The sequence below is a fragment of the Ornithodoros turicata genome, chromosome 3 (genome assembly GCF_037126465.1).
Source record: "Ornithodoros turicata isolate Travis chromosome 3, ASM3712646v1, whole genome shotgun sequence".
Classification (NCBI taxonomy): Eukaryota; Metazoa; Arthropoda; class Arachnida; order Ixodida; family Argasidae; genus Ornithodoros; species Ornithodoros turicata.
The window spans coordinates 68,492,984-68,508,043 of NC_088203.1; the positions used below are offsets into that span (position 1 = coordinate 68,492,984).

Below are 15,060 nucleotides of genomic sequence, written 5' to 3' on the forward strand. Positions count from 1 at the left end.
GACGCCAAGGGGAGCGCCATTCCCATAAATACAGACTACCCGAAGCTCTTGGGTGATCAGCTGCTACCAGATAACGACCACTATCGTCAAGCGGTCGGAGAGCTGCTATACCTGAGCACGACAACACGCCCGGACATAGCCTGCGCCGTGGGTTACCTTTGCCGGCGTGTTAGCCACCCACGTCACTGCGACTGGACTGCAGTCAAGAAGGTATTTCGATACCTTAAGCAAACCGTCGATTACAAGTTGCGGCTCTCAGGGGAGTTGAAAGCAAGGCTTGTCTGTTACCCAGATGCCGACTGGGCAGGAGACGTCACCGACAGGAAGTCAACCAGTGGGTACTTTGTAAGGCTGGGGACTAGTCCTGTGTCTTGGTCCAGCAAGAAACAGACTTCGGTAGCTCTTTCCTCCACGGAAGCAGAATACGTGTCGGCCGCACACGCTTCACAGGAGGTGCTGTGGCTTCGACAGCTGCTAACTGACTTCGGTTATAGGGACGTAGAGCCGACCTGTATGTATGAAGACAACCAAGGCTGCGTCAAGCTCTCGATCAGTGAGGGCGTCAGCGCACGGACCAAGCACATCGACGTACGGCACCACCACCTGAGAGACTTGGTTGAGAAAAAGGTTGTCAAACTCCAGTACTGTCAAACTAGCGACATGGTCGCGGACATCTTTACCAAACCTCTTCCGAAACCACGGTTCGAGGTGCTCAGGGACCGTATGAGCGTCGTTAAGGGCTGATTGTCGAGAGGGGGTGTTGGAAAAAGCCGACAACCGACGCACCTTTAAGGAGCATGCGCACTAGTGCATGCGCTCACGCACACATTCGTTCCTTTCTCATTAAACCTGCTTAGTTCATCCTGAACAGTCGCTAGTCTGTCAGTCTCCAATTACAACAATGCCTTTCCCGATTTCGGAGGGCGAAGGTCCATTCTGAAATTCCAGGTGCGATCGGGTGCTCATCATACAATCCTGTGTTGTCGGTTTTTCTTTTTTTTTCTCTCCTTTCTGTCCAGGAAGTAGCCCGTAGTTTAAAGGGGCATATTGCTCACACACGCATTTCACGCGGATTATTGTAACATTACGTATTTCACATAGTTTATTGTTGCACTCAACTATTACTTTCACCAGACGTATGCACAGATCACTACTAAGTCGTGTACCTGATACGTGAGACAACGTCGTACGTGATTAGAATTCGAGGAGAAACTGTGTTTAACCCGAATTAGTCCGAAACTCATTCGGGAGGGAATAATCTATCGAAATCTGGTTTAACCGTTTAACCCGAAAAAGTCAGACCCTAAATATAGTTTGTTTTGCGATGAAACCTCGGACATTATGTTTATTCAAACACAAAAGCCTCGTCAATCAGCAGAGGATAATTTTCCCTGTCTTGCGTTACCACTGTTCCACTGAAGGCAGAGATGTGATCGATCTGGATTAGAAACCATTGCACTGCTTTCTTAAATCAGCGTCTTGTACCAGAGACTCCGCTGCCTTGCAGGTGTTACATAAATTTTTTAGAAGAATTTGCGCGGACACTCGTTTGAACGTGACACACACAATACCAGATTCCAAACAAAAACATTTAATATTCTTGAGCGCGAGGTCTCTGGAAATTATTGCATTATTACATTATATATTAGATTTATTACAGATGACTAATTGTTCTGCATGTTCGATGGGGAAAATACCTCCTTGTTGTATTGATAAGAACACCCGAGTGTAGATTACTTCTCCTGCATACCATGTAAACATGAAGATATCATACCCTCCTACAATTATCGCTTATCGACACTAGACAAGTTCGCCGACGAGGAACTAACCTTATCTCACGCAACACCCCAAGCAGCAAAATGTTCTGAAAGTCGAGTGCAATAGGGGTGGACAGGTAGGTGGAAGGCCTTGAACAGCCTGCTGAAACTAAAGAACATTGATAAGACACATACCGTCCACCCCTATTGCACTCGACTTTCAGTACATTGTGCTGCTTGGGACCCTCTGTTTTATCCCACGTAAAGGCATTTTAACGCTAATCAAACGAGTCCTATCTTTTGTGGATGGTTCTCACAAGGACACTTCGCGAAAGAGCATGCCATGAAACATCACTTCAAGTAAATTGTAAATAAATAAAAGTAGGACAACAGTTTGAGAACAGAAGTGCAATACAGAATTAAAAGAAAATAATTTCCTTTTGTGTTCATTTACTTTATTTACTAATGCAGCTCTCCCCGTAGTTGTGAAGAAGGTGGCGGGTGGAAGGTACATATAGGCCACAGTCAACCTGGATGGCCACGAGCCACAGCGTAAACATTACGAAGTCTATTTTTATGCACATACAGAGTGTGGAGCAAGAGCATGCGCACAGCCCAGAAAGGGGGGGGGGGAATTGGCAGGGTAGTCGCCTGTTTACAAAATAAAGGCACCAGTACTGTCAGATGCAGTAGATACCTCCACGAGCTGTAGACGATTTCGTCGGCTGCAGTATATAGGGGAGGTGCAGTCGAGATAACAATTCGGTTGTCACCTATGTGCACGTTTTCTAAGGCCCACTTATCTACCTGATTCATCTGTCTCTCATGTGCTCGGTATGGCTGCTGTCATCGACCGGCCAAATCTACATTGTTTACCTGCATGGTTCACCGACGAAGCGGTGATCATACGGCTTTAGGAAGCTGTTTCCTTTCTTTAAGTCCCTTCTGTCTTAATACTGGAGTACACAAGATATTTAAAGACTAAACCATACCAGGAAGAGTGATGATAGTCTCTTCACAAGGAAAAGGAAAAAGAGAAAAAGCGTTAGTGAGAAAAAGAAGAAAAAGACAGTTCCGCTCCGTGCTTTCCCTTGTATGTCGTTGTGCTTGGGTATATGCATGCGTAACGTTCCTTCATTAATATTTCAGAGCATCGTGTACAGAAAGTGCTTGTTCTCGTTATACCCTTGGAGTAAATAGGATTAAAGGGGAGTCATGACGCCCTACGCAGCCATGAGTAAGCTTCCGAAATACGGGGCACTGGGCTCTATACCGCACTTTTAAATCCTGGAGAGCATTTTGATAAGGGGAAGCGTTCAATGGTTAAGAGGCGTGAAAATTGTCCTCACACAGCACCGCGCAAGCACAGAGAACCAAGAATAAGCAAAGCAAATCGGGTATTACCTGGTATCGCCCCAAGGCATTATCGGGCATTTTTGGGCAATCGGGTTACCAGGGGCAGCTCGGACAAATTCGTCAAATTTGACATATTTCACATTCGGTACAAACCTATATTTCGAGACAGTTTAAATCAGCACAGAAAATGACCAGCCACCAGCCGGACCAGGGGGGGGGGATATGTTTATTATATATAAAAAAATAAGAGGGAAAGGTTAGGAAAGGATAAAAAAAGTGTGTAGGATCCGTGAGCTTGTGTATGGGTGGACGATAGGAATATCCCGCTGCACATCCACTGCACGCTACAGCATGTGTTTGGCTGTACGCCCTCAAGCTTTTCAGCCCCAGCAAGTAGGCAGGTAATACCGATGCCAAAAGGGCCTTATAGGTAACACATACTGTCTTGCTGGACAAGAGGTGTCGGTTGTGCCCCCAGAGCTCTTTTGGCATTTTTGGACACCACAGGACTTCGAACCTTATCGTGAAGGGGCTCACTATTTCATTCCCCACATCACCATCAGCAATGTGGTAGAGTATCGCCCCTGTCGATGAAACTTCCCATCCATCATCTTAAAAATCAAGTTGTTGCTACATCATGGTTGTACTATAAGCAAAACGCTTATGCATGATGCGGCTGTGTTGCCATCCAGATTGGCTGTGGCTATGTGCTTTCTACCCACTACCTCATTCGACACAAGGAAAATAAAGCAAGCCACAAGGAAAATGTAGCAAATGAATACAAAAGGAAATCGCTTTCTTTTCATACTGCGTTCTACTTGTGTTCTCACTCAGTTCTCCTATTTTTGAATTATTGTATAGTTTACTAATCACTTACAACTTACTACTCTTTACTATTTACTTGAAGTCATGTTTAATGGCACGTAATATGGCTCGTTCGACTGGGGTTAAAATCCCTTTTCAGCCGCGGTTTCGCACTAACGTTTTTGTCGTTCGCCTTTTTCATTTGGCCAAAATTGTCTTATTGAGACCTATGGGGCATGATTGCCCTTAGGTTCTATTTATGAAGCAAACGGACAAATACGGTAGTGTGAAATTGGCCTTACCTGCACTGTATATAAAAAAGGAAGATGTTTCTTTCGTCTTGAGAAAAAGATAAGATTAGACTCGCGTCGGCGATAATTGCGTCTGGTGCTGATAAGCGTAAGAGCGCGTGATTTCTTCACTTTTGAGAAATAATGTGATCGAAATTATCCTCAGTCCTACTCTGTGGCACGTGGCACGTGTGGCACGTGCAACAAGTAGCCACACAAAGAGGCTGACTCACCTTACGTGTAAATCTACTTATTCTATATTTACAACTTATATGAAAATCCTATTATTATTATGTGTGTGTTATTTTAAACGTAACATCGAACATAGTCTCCTTTGCACTGGTAGCAATATATCGAGCCCCCAACTGTAAGATATCTTCCTTTCTGGATGAGCTAATATCTGTACTGTCGAGTGTCTCTTGTGTTGATGTCTGTATCTTGGGAGACATTAATATAGACATTATGAAAATGGGTAACTCCACTGTTTGTGATTATTTGAATCTCATTGCTGATTTTGGATTAAACGCATTAATTCAGCAGCCAAGTAGGGTTGAGTGGGTGGGCGAGAATATTGTCTCGTCTTGTTTAGATCGTATGAATGTCAGATGGCGTGATATGTCAGTCTGAGGAGGAATAGTGTCAGAGAAATTATCGGATCATTACTTTACTGTAAGGTTTTTATGCAGTTCGAAAGAAAAATTGTCTAGAGAGCCTAAAATCGATAATTCGTAGCAAAGTCGCATTCTCTGTGTACGCCGATGACGTTGCCCTTTGGACAGTAGGCACGACCGGCCACTGAGCGTCATTTGCAGCTAGCCTTAAATAATGTCCATCCGTACCCCACGCGACTTGGGATGGACCTTTCGCCCGAAACGTGCGCCGAGCACCCTTTCACCCGCAAGGCTATGACAACTTTCCCTCTTTGGTTTCGTGCAAAGAAGCTCGTTTCCCTCGCTTCCTTAGGGTGGTCATGGACTCGGACGTGCGCTGCGCTCGCCACATTAAGCACCTTGAAACCAAAGTACAGCGATGGCCTCCTGAAATGCAACATCTTTCTGGCTTGGGATGGGGCTGTGCGCTTCTAACCGTTCACGCGGCTTTAGTGAGGGCGACTGTGCTTTACAGCCTTCCAATCTTGCACAGGATTTCCACAGCGTCATTAAATACCCTTCAGACCCTGTTTGCCCGAAGCCTTCGTCGCTGCCTTGGAGTTCCCCGAATGGCTGAAACACGGCAAGCACTGGCTGAAGCTGGTGAACTCCCGGTGGAGCTTCTCCGTGAGCGTGAAACGGCTGGGCGCTTCCTACGTTTGCGTGTGCACATTCCCTGTCACCCACTCCTCAGGAAAATTCGATACCGTCCTGAAGGTGATTTCCATCGAGTAGCGCAGACGACACGCCAGACTGCCACTGGCTTCATAGCTAAGGACGTCACACCGCCGGACGCACCTTGGTCTCTGCCTGTGCCACCCATCTTCGAACGTGTGCCGGACCTCCTGGAACGTAGAGATCAGGTTCCCCCTCAAGTCCTTCGAGCCCATTTTTATGCTCTGGTAGACGCGAAGTTTTCTACCTCTGCCGCAGCATACACCGATGGGGCATCTCGAAATGACAAGTCAGTCTCGGCATTCGTGACCCCATCCGAAGGCGTAGTGGAAGGACCCATCACGGGTCCATCACGTCTCCTTTCGTATCGAACCTCATCCACAGCTGCGGAACTCTATGCCACAGGTTTCTTTCTGCAGCACATCCTTGATTCCACCCCGCGGGAATGGGTCGTGTTCACTGACTCTAAATCTGCGCTGCAAGCAATTCAAAATTCTGGCATCCGAGGCTCATCCGCACCGTTGGTAATGGATGTGTTAATGGCTTACAACCTTGTCTACGAAGCAGGGCAAAGGCTGGTTCTCCAGTGGGTTCTGGCCCATCGCGGTGTTCGAAGGGAATGAACAGGCGGACAGCGCGGCAGAAGCAGCTCTCGCGTTCTCGGAGACGGACGACTATTGCGCTGCTGAGAGGAGCTCGTCGTTCCGTACTTTGACGCCTCCTCACTCCCTTGGCTTCCCGCCAATAGACAGCTGATATTCTTCCAGCTATGCTGAGCAGAGTTGATCCAGCTCTCGCTTTCCGCATGTCTCGACACACTTCTCGTCAAGATGCCGCATTAGTACATCGAATACGCCTCGATGTGGCTTTTACAGCTCAGTGGCGCTACCGCTTGAGACAACCCAAGCAGCACGCCAATATTGGTCCAATATTGGACTCATATGGGCTGCCTAGATTACCAGTATTGGTCCAATATGGGCTGCCAATATGGGACCAATATAGGGAGTGCAACCAGGCTTCATATTGGACCATTTTCCCCTTATTGCGCCAATATTTCCTTGATATCGCCAAAAGGGATTCCGTGCAATAATAAAGCGTTATCCGGTATAATATCCACCACTGATATCACTTCTCTCTTTTTTTTTCTTGCTTTTTCATTTCTGCAGATCCCGCATAACACGCGCATGCTCGAAAATAGTGCACTTCGCATATTTTCTGCTATCGCACAGAAATGCGCTGCGGTTTCGATTCTAGCCGGCTAGACTCCTCAGCGTTGTGCTCTACAACTCTGCAATTGCGTGGTCAACCTATTTTCACTAGTTATGAAGATTATTTGTGAAAGTTATTTACTGGCTATGCTAATTACTGATACACCACCACCTTCGAGTAGGCCCCATTTGGACGCAGTCCTACGCAGACGCAGTTTGGACGCAGACGCAGTCCTACCCTGCGGCGCGTGCAGCATGTCACCACACAAATAGGCCGACCACCATCCGTGTAAATCTGCTCCCAATTTGAAATATATTAGACTTTTCCGAAAGAAAATGAAATGGCGAATTTCTGGCCGTCTTACGTGACGCATCCTGCATAACAAATCTTGTGTCGTGTGGGCCCCTGAAGTGGCCTGGGCCCTGGGGTGCCATCCCCGGCTGCCCCCCCCCCCTCTCTCTCCGGCCCTGGACTGTCGTCAGGGTGGCTGTTGTTGTTGATGATAGTGTGGGGCGTGCCCTTTGTATCGGGTGGACATCGCAGTTTATTACTGCGTCTCCTAGCCTGGAGCTCTAATAATTACCCTGTATCTCCACGTGTCGCATTCGATCTTCTTCAGTGACAGCCTCTCTTTTTTTGTTCTGTCAATATATTCATCACTACGGTATCCGAGTGCATCCGTGAATGCGACTCTGTCACTTATATGAGATATATGCTGCTCTTAAGTCGAGTACATCCACAGCTTTTGACGCAGAATACCCAGGGCTGGTGGGAGGGGGAGCAGACGTCATTGTCTAGCCATTGATAACTGCCTGTGCCACTGTTGTCGAGTCACAAGGCTGGACAACAGCCAAGTGAAGTACGTATGGTAGTTACTTTTGCATTTACCGCTAGCTTTGCTTCAAAGATTTTTGACAAAATATATTTATTGTGTAAGTTACTGGATGCTAGTTTCACACGTGCAACAGATACATCTGAAAGAGCACACAAATAGACGGAGCTGCTAAATGTGGTCTTAGTAATGCCTAAAAAATGTATGATCCTTGACGTTGCGAGAAAACTTAAGGTATAGCCTACGTCTAAATATAGACATTATGTCTAAAACAGCTCTAGAAGCTCCCTAGGTCTGGTCTATAAGATCTCTGAAGTTGGACTACAGCAAGACATTGGATATCTAGGATTTGGCGTAAAGTTAGCTATGCTAGATGAAGGCTAGAGCAACTACCTAGACAATAAGGCTATTGTTAGACGTGTACTAACATATCAGTTGTCTAAATTTAGACGTCCACTAGACATTTGCTATACCACCCATGGCTACAGGGATAGGAGGGAAGGTGTTTTGTAATGAAATGGGGTACTTTTTCTTTTTTTTTTGCGGCAAGATAAACACCATCAACACCAGAATTCCGGCACATCCTTGTCTCACGACGTAAACATCCGAATTATTATCACAATTCTCAAATACTTTCAGATCGAATTTCGTGACACATGGTGATTAGATTATCAAGTATCGTCCTTGTTTGTCTGCCGCCAGAGCCCAGGCTATGTAGCCCATTAATCTCGTCCAGCAGCTGGCCTGCGTCTATGCCATGCCATCCTCCCTACCACTGACTTTTTTTTATTCCCGCTCGTGTGCCGTTTTCGGCATTGGGTGTGCCTCCTTCGGATCTACTTGTATGTATGAAAAACCGAAAGAAACAAAATACTTGGATATATTCGGTTTGAGAGAAAAATAGATTCGATTCAAAGTTCGAACATAGAATGTCGTATGCGACTCCAGATACAGCTATTCGCTTCGATATTCGAAATATTCAATGTTCGCGCAGCCGAAATATATTCCATAATGTACAGTTTCAGCTTTCAGTCTTCAAGGTTCTATTGCTGTACATTTCACTCTTCACCAGAGCGGACAGAAGCAGTGCACTTCCTCGATCTTCAGTCTATTACGCGCGTACCCGTGGGCGTGTCGCTCACACACTGATTCTGATGGGCACTAACGTAGACCCAACTTCAGTGGCCGGGGAAGGGAAACATTTATCTTGAAATTGGCCAAGTTCAAAGCTCCTTCTCGCACGGCGTCATCTATTGAACTAAGTTCAGCATTAACGAGTCTAGCATTCCATGACTGAAAATTAACTGTCCTTCCAAGAGCGTTACTGATGTAGGAGACCAACACACGTTGGAATAACTTGAAAGGCGCAATGAAAGGCACAATGAAAGAAATAAGATCCGCCAATCGATCATTGCGCACGATGTCTGGGTTTTACACGCCGCGGAACCATAGCACACTGATGTATGCTGTTGAAACAGCACATGGCGGAAGTAGTCCACACTTGAGGGATTTTTATTGTATTTCTATTTTAAAGGTGTGCATGAAGTTTGCGCACCCGATTGTGATCCGAGGTAGAGCCCTGCACCATCCGCGGATGGAAGCGGATATCCGCGGATATCCGTAAGATACTTGCGGATTAGGATGAAAATTTAGCACTTTCTGCGGTGTGCGGATCGGATGCGGATGGCTCGAGGTCGGATGCGGATATACCGCGTGCTGTCATTTTTCCACCCGCAATTTATTTGTATTGCGCGCCGACAGCCGACAGCGAGCGCATGCTCTGGTTCACCTTTGACCACGCACGGCGCCAAGACGGGAGAGGAGGCATTCAGGCGTCTCGAACCGCGCGAGCGCCGACGAGGTAGCGTTCCACGCGTTCCAGAAGTCTCTCCATATCGCGTTTGTTGAAAGGTTTACCTTTGCTTGTCGTCATGACTGAGTCCTTCCGTGACAGCATGGAGGCATCCGAAATTATACCAACATGCTTCCGGCGGTCTTTACGCGTCTTTCGAAACGTGCGGATTTTTGCGGATCGGATGCGGATGGTGCGTTTTGCTCAGCGGATCGGATGCGGATGTAAACTGTTGTGTATGGTGCGGATGCGGATCGGATGCGGATAACGTGTGCGCGGATGCGGGTCGGATGCGGATGCCAAAAACCTCATCCGTGCAGGGCTGTAATCCGAGGTGCACCCACAGTGCTCCAGAATGGAAGGAAGGTGAATTGCTGCTGTGCTAGAGTACCCTGCGCTGATTTGGTATAGGCATCTGTATGACTGACGATACCAAATGTACGTATTCTTTAATTTACTGCCAATTAGGCACTGGTGAAGCTAATCCTTTTTATACTCAACCCTTTTTCAGTCCCCAGTACGTAATTTCCAGTAGAAAATTTCACGTGACTGCATCGATTCCCTGACGCTTGATTGTCCAGGTTTGCAGACCTGAGACCTTTCAGACCTTTCATAGCACATCCTTCCTGAACCTTGCTGGACACTACACACGTTGGCACATATTATGCCTTACCGTGAATGCACGTTTGTTTGAGATATTTCCTATGTGAAAATATCTATCTTATACAAGAGAACATTTACAACCGAAGGCGTCGTAACTTGCAGTGTGTTGCTTGACCTACGTGTTTTTCTAGTCGAAATTATCCGTGGTGGTTCAAATATCGCTTGCAAATTTGAGCTGATTGTGTTAATATTGCGCTCAACGTTTACTAGCGAGCTAGGGGCATATAATCATGACGAAAACTCCCCAGACTTGGGAACAACCAGGGAAGGCACGCAGGCTGAGACTTGTTGAGTGTGTATATGTGCGCCCCTTTTTGTTTCATAGTCTCTGCGGTTTTCGTCATAATAGTACATGTACATTTTTGTCAAACTCTATCTGTGCGACTGGAAAAAATTCCGACAAGTATTGCAAGAGTTTGTTTCATACTGTAAAGCATGGGCGTTCCCACGATTTTTTCCAGGTGGGAGACAAAGCTTGCAATTCCCTCATCTCTTTTCCTGAAGACAAACGCTGTAGACTGTGCGTGTTCAGATGTTCATATTAATGTGACAGTTGAGCAAAAATCGTGAGAACAATGAATACAGAGCGCACAGTTTTTACAAGTGACCTTGAGGCTCCGTTGCCCGCTCTCGGTACGCCCATTTCGGAGTCCCGCCTCGGAGTCCAATTTTATAGGGTGTCGACGACAATACAGAGTACGGCGCAAAAATCTAAATTATTCGGAAGGCAACTTTACGGAGAGGCTCGCAGGGAATTTTGTGCCATCTGAAAATTCGAGGTTCATTACGCGAACAGAACACGATACATGTAAAGTTCACTTAGGGTATCAGAATTCGTCCGTCAACGACACTAGGCATGCGCATTTATTTAGCGTTAACCCATTTCTTGTAACTTCCGTTCCCACATTATCCGATGCAGCCAACTTACCACGCCTTCTGTTTTCCACGCTGTGCATTGGACGACGACGAACTCGTCAGGTTCATAGATGTGGCCGAAACTGTTCTGTGGTTTGAAATCATGCTGACCTTCCTTCAAGACCTAGTGGTAGAGAGTTATAGACGTCTTGAGAAAGTATTAGGGGGCATTTCCCAGCTTTGAACTGTGTTATTAGGAAAGAAGAGAAATAATAGTAATAACAGTGCATGACAAACGAGTGCAACGAAGCCAGGACAACACGACACAGAATATGCACTTACTTCCAACTGAGGGCCGGCTCTCAGTTGGCGATGCCCAACGCGACGTCGTGACCAGGCGACGGAAATAGACACGCATTTCCGACGTTGGGAGAGAAGAGACGTCGAGCAAAAAAAAAAAAAAAAAAAATGCCATGCCGAACTTCTTTCACGACGTCGTCGAGAGTTGCCGAGAACGATATGCTGGCGCCCAATAAGGTGACAGAAAAAGGCCACGCCTCCTGATCTTTCGTCTGCTTTGGACGACAGAATACCACTGTGGTGGGAACATGAACATCGTGCGCTCTGACCGCGCGGCGGAAGTCCACCTCTACTTCCGCCGCCTGTACCTAATGGTACAGTACCTAATGGTCGCGTCGAGCGTCGCCAAGTAAGAGCTGGCCCTGACGTTTAATCCCAGCGCAACGCCTAGTTATACAATCAAACAGGACTGAACTAGTACACATCCCTTTTCAGTGATAGCAATGAACTCGTTCCTGATGTAGTTATCTGTTGTTCTGATAAGCGAGGTTTCAACAACTTCCCTCCTGATCGTAGGTGGGGGTGGGGGTGGAGGAAGGTGCAGTCAGCCTGCTCTGAAGTGGCGGCTCGGTGCACCCAGGGGAGGGAGAAGAGGGAAGGGAGAAAGAAGGAGGGGAGAGATGATGGTGGCACAGGAAAGGGAGGCGCGTGCTAACCCTCTTGCTCTGCGATTTGGGTAGTCTAAAAGGACTACCCACCACAGAAAACATGCGAGCATCCCTCAGTAGTCTCCATTGGGATGCTTCCTGTAACCACCAGGATTGTTGGCGAAGTTACCCCCTCGCTTCTGTCTCCTCCTGGTCGTATATCTTGAGTTATACAACACTTGACAATTTTCCAAAGACAGCCGCACACCGAAACATGTTCTTTGAGGGTGACCGGTGTGCTTGTCTCTAACGGCCTTTGCTCTCTGAGCCTATTGCTTATACATAGGCCAGTTTGGCCGATGTACGAACTACCGCACGATAACTGAAAACGGTAAACGACCCCTATGGCGCAAGGCCGAAATCTATTAACTGTGTGATTTGTTTGGTGATGTTGTCGACAGGTGTCGCGATAGGTTGTTGGCACGTGTCGCTTGCCGGTAGATTAGGGGGCGGATACCCGAAGGACTGCTTATTTAAGATGTGTTGGCAGACCGGAGATGGTCGCTCTTTTTATTGGGGGAAAGCCTTGGATTGCGCAGTTTGAAGGCATCAAATAAACCTTTTGTTGATTTTTCGAACTTGTGTCTGCGTTCCTTGCGCGGGTCGGATGAACGGGCGTGGTCCCGGTGCTAGGTTAACCGGAAGGGTTCCCACCGAGCATAGTGTATAGAGCATGCCACCCTCTCTCGGGAGCAGTTCACTCTCCCTATCAGCGACGCCAATTTGTGGTCGGACTTGAACAACTTTGATTCCACGCTTAGCGCCTAGTTCTTTCATTTTATGAGAGGCCCGGTGTACGTACGGTATAACAGCCATATTTTGAAGGCGTGTGGTGTCAGTTTCCACAGTACCCTGCCTAATCTCCCTCCCCAAATCTTCCATCCATGGGAATACAGCGCGGAATACGCGGACAAGAGAGAAACACAGTACAGGGCGCTGGGCAAAAGCGCTTTGTTTGAGCATCCTTCTCACAATAGTGTCCGAAACCATCATAGGGATACCCGCAGAAAGAAGTCTGTTGATTTGATTGTTGAAGCTGTCCCTAATCAAGTGTGGACATGATCTACTACGCGCAGCCTTTAAGCAGCCCAGTGCTATTGCCATTCTTAGCTAACGTAGAATGTCTTGAGGAAAACTGCTTCAAATGTTTTGCTAGGCGCTGCCTATATTATCAGCTCTACTCTCTGGCTCTCTGGCATTTAGAGAGCCTGATGTCTAAGAAATGTAGGCCAATTTCCCCCGGATTTCTCATTTTGTAAATAAGGTTTCTTAACACTCTTGACAAACACATCCAACACCTATTCCTTAGAGATCGAGTCCTCCCAAAAAATCAGAAAATCATCCAATACATTAAAACTTTCGGGGCAGTAGAGACATCATGGGTTCACTGATTCTCCTGTCACGATTCGCCAAATAGATATCACTTAGGAGGGCGGAGATAGCTGAACCGATCCATACTCATCTTTTCTGTAATAGTGCTTTATCACTAAACGTAACAAAAGTGGCCGACAGGTGACCTAGGAAATCCAGAAAAGCCCCTCTTGGCAATCCCACACTCTTCTGGAAGGCAATCACTAGAGCTCTGCACGGGCCTAATTTTCAGGCCCGTACCAGGCTCAGGCCCGGCTGCTACGGCCCGCACCCGGCCCGGGCCTGACGTCTTCTATAGATTCCCAGCCCGGGCCTGGCTCGTGTCCGACTCCGCCGGCCCAGACCGTACCCGACTGTTTCCTTGCTCAGGCCCGGTCCCAGCCCGCCTCAAGCCTGCCTGTTCTCGAGGCCCGGAGGCATGATTTGATTTACTAAAGAGCACAGCATATCGCAGGATATGCTGTGCTCTTGCTGTGCAGGATATGCTGTGGCAGGAAAAGGACGCAGCTCATTGGTGGAGAATGAGGAGGTACACTCGAACGGAGCGACTATGTTTCACTGCCGGCAAGCCGCTCTGTGCTTGCTTGCTTGCTTGCTTGGGAAGGCAGCGCGCAGCGGGGCGTGGGCGATATGTATGTACCTTACGGTTCAAGAGAGACTCATCTCCACTCTATTGAGCATGCACCGGTGTTAGTTCCCCTTTCTCGAACTCTCACACGAACGAAATATGTCAGGACACCTAACTGACCCTCGTGCTGGTCTCTCAGGCGGACGAAATATGTCAGAACGCCTAACCAAGGTGACCCTCGTGGGGCGGGCTCTCACGGGAACGAAATATGTCCCATCACCTAACCTAACTGACCCTCGTGCCGGACTCTCAGTGCGCTCGCCACACCAATTGTCCTCAAATGTGTGACAGTGCACCAGTGAAATCCAGACCCATTACACGAAATAAGCACGATCACATATGAAAAAATGATATGATATCCCACACTCAATGAATAAAAAAGTGCCATGAAAATTCAGCTGTCCAGTCTCGTGAAATATGTTCGCGTACATACCCGACCATGGCCGGCGTTGTCAAGCCCGTACCCGGCCCGGGCGCGGTGGCGGAAACCCAAGCCCGGCCCTTCGGGCTTTCGGGTAAGCCGGAGCCCGTGCTCTAGCAATTCACCCCGTTCTTGTCAATTGCGCTTTCCACAATCTCCAGTAGAGGTCCAGGGGGATATTATCATATAAATCTACCATATCAATAGATCAACAATTGGTAGAGCTTCGATGTCCTCCTGAAGGAACAATTTCACTGGAATTTCTGACAATGAACGGGTCATTAATCACAATGTGTTGAGGCCTTTCTGCAAGAACATGCTCAAAAGCCTAGGTGCCAGATTTAGAAATTGTTGACCTTAATGGCATCCCTCTTTCTGGGTCTCCGCACTAAAAAATATCTGCAAGTATGATCCGGTGACTTGACGGAGGTTGTTCGCAAGATTGTCCAGGCCATTGCTTACACACACTCTGAACACCCATGATTTTGCACAGCATTTAGCTGGTCTACCCTTGACAATGTTATAGTTCTTAAAATCGTGCGTTGTTATCATGCATTGGAACTACCAAAAAGCCGAGTCTGTTGCTGTCTTGATAATAAAAACAATTTGTGCCATCACGTCGCGATACAACTGTGATAATAAGCGACGCTACAGTGGTCGGTCTGGGGAATAATTTTGCCAAACAGGGGG

General features: G+C 47.4%; 1 protein-coding gene across 2 annotated transcripts in view; it reads right to left on the reverse strand.

Moving 5' to 3' along the window:
- The window catches only part of LOC135388573 (glycerophosphocholine phosphodiesterase GPCPD1-like), a 305,097-nt gene that overhangs the window by 110,514 nt on the left and 179,523 nt on the right, over window positions 1-15,060 (reverse strand). For both annotated transcript variants that reach the window (XM_064618194.1, XM_064618193.1), the window contains one exon: window positions 11,017-11,127. In XM_064618194.1, the coding sequence (XP_064474264.1) occupies window positions 11,017-11,127 (111 nt within the window). The remainder of the gene's footprint in view (window positions 1-11,016; window positions 11,128-15,060) is intronic.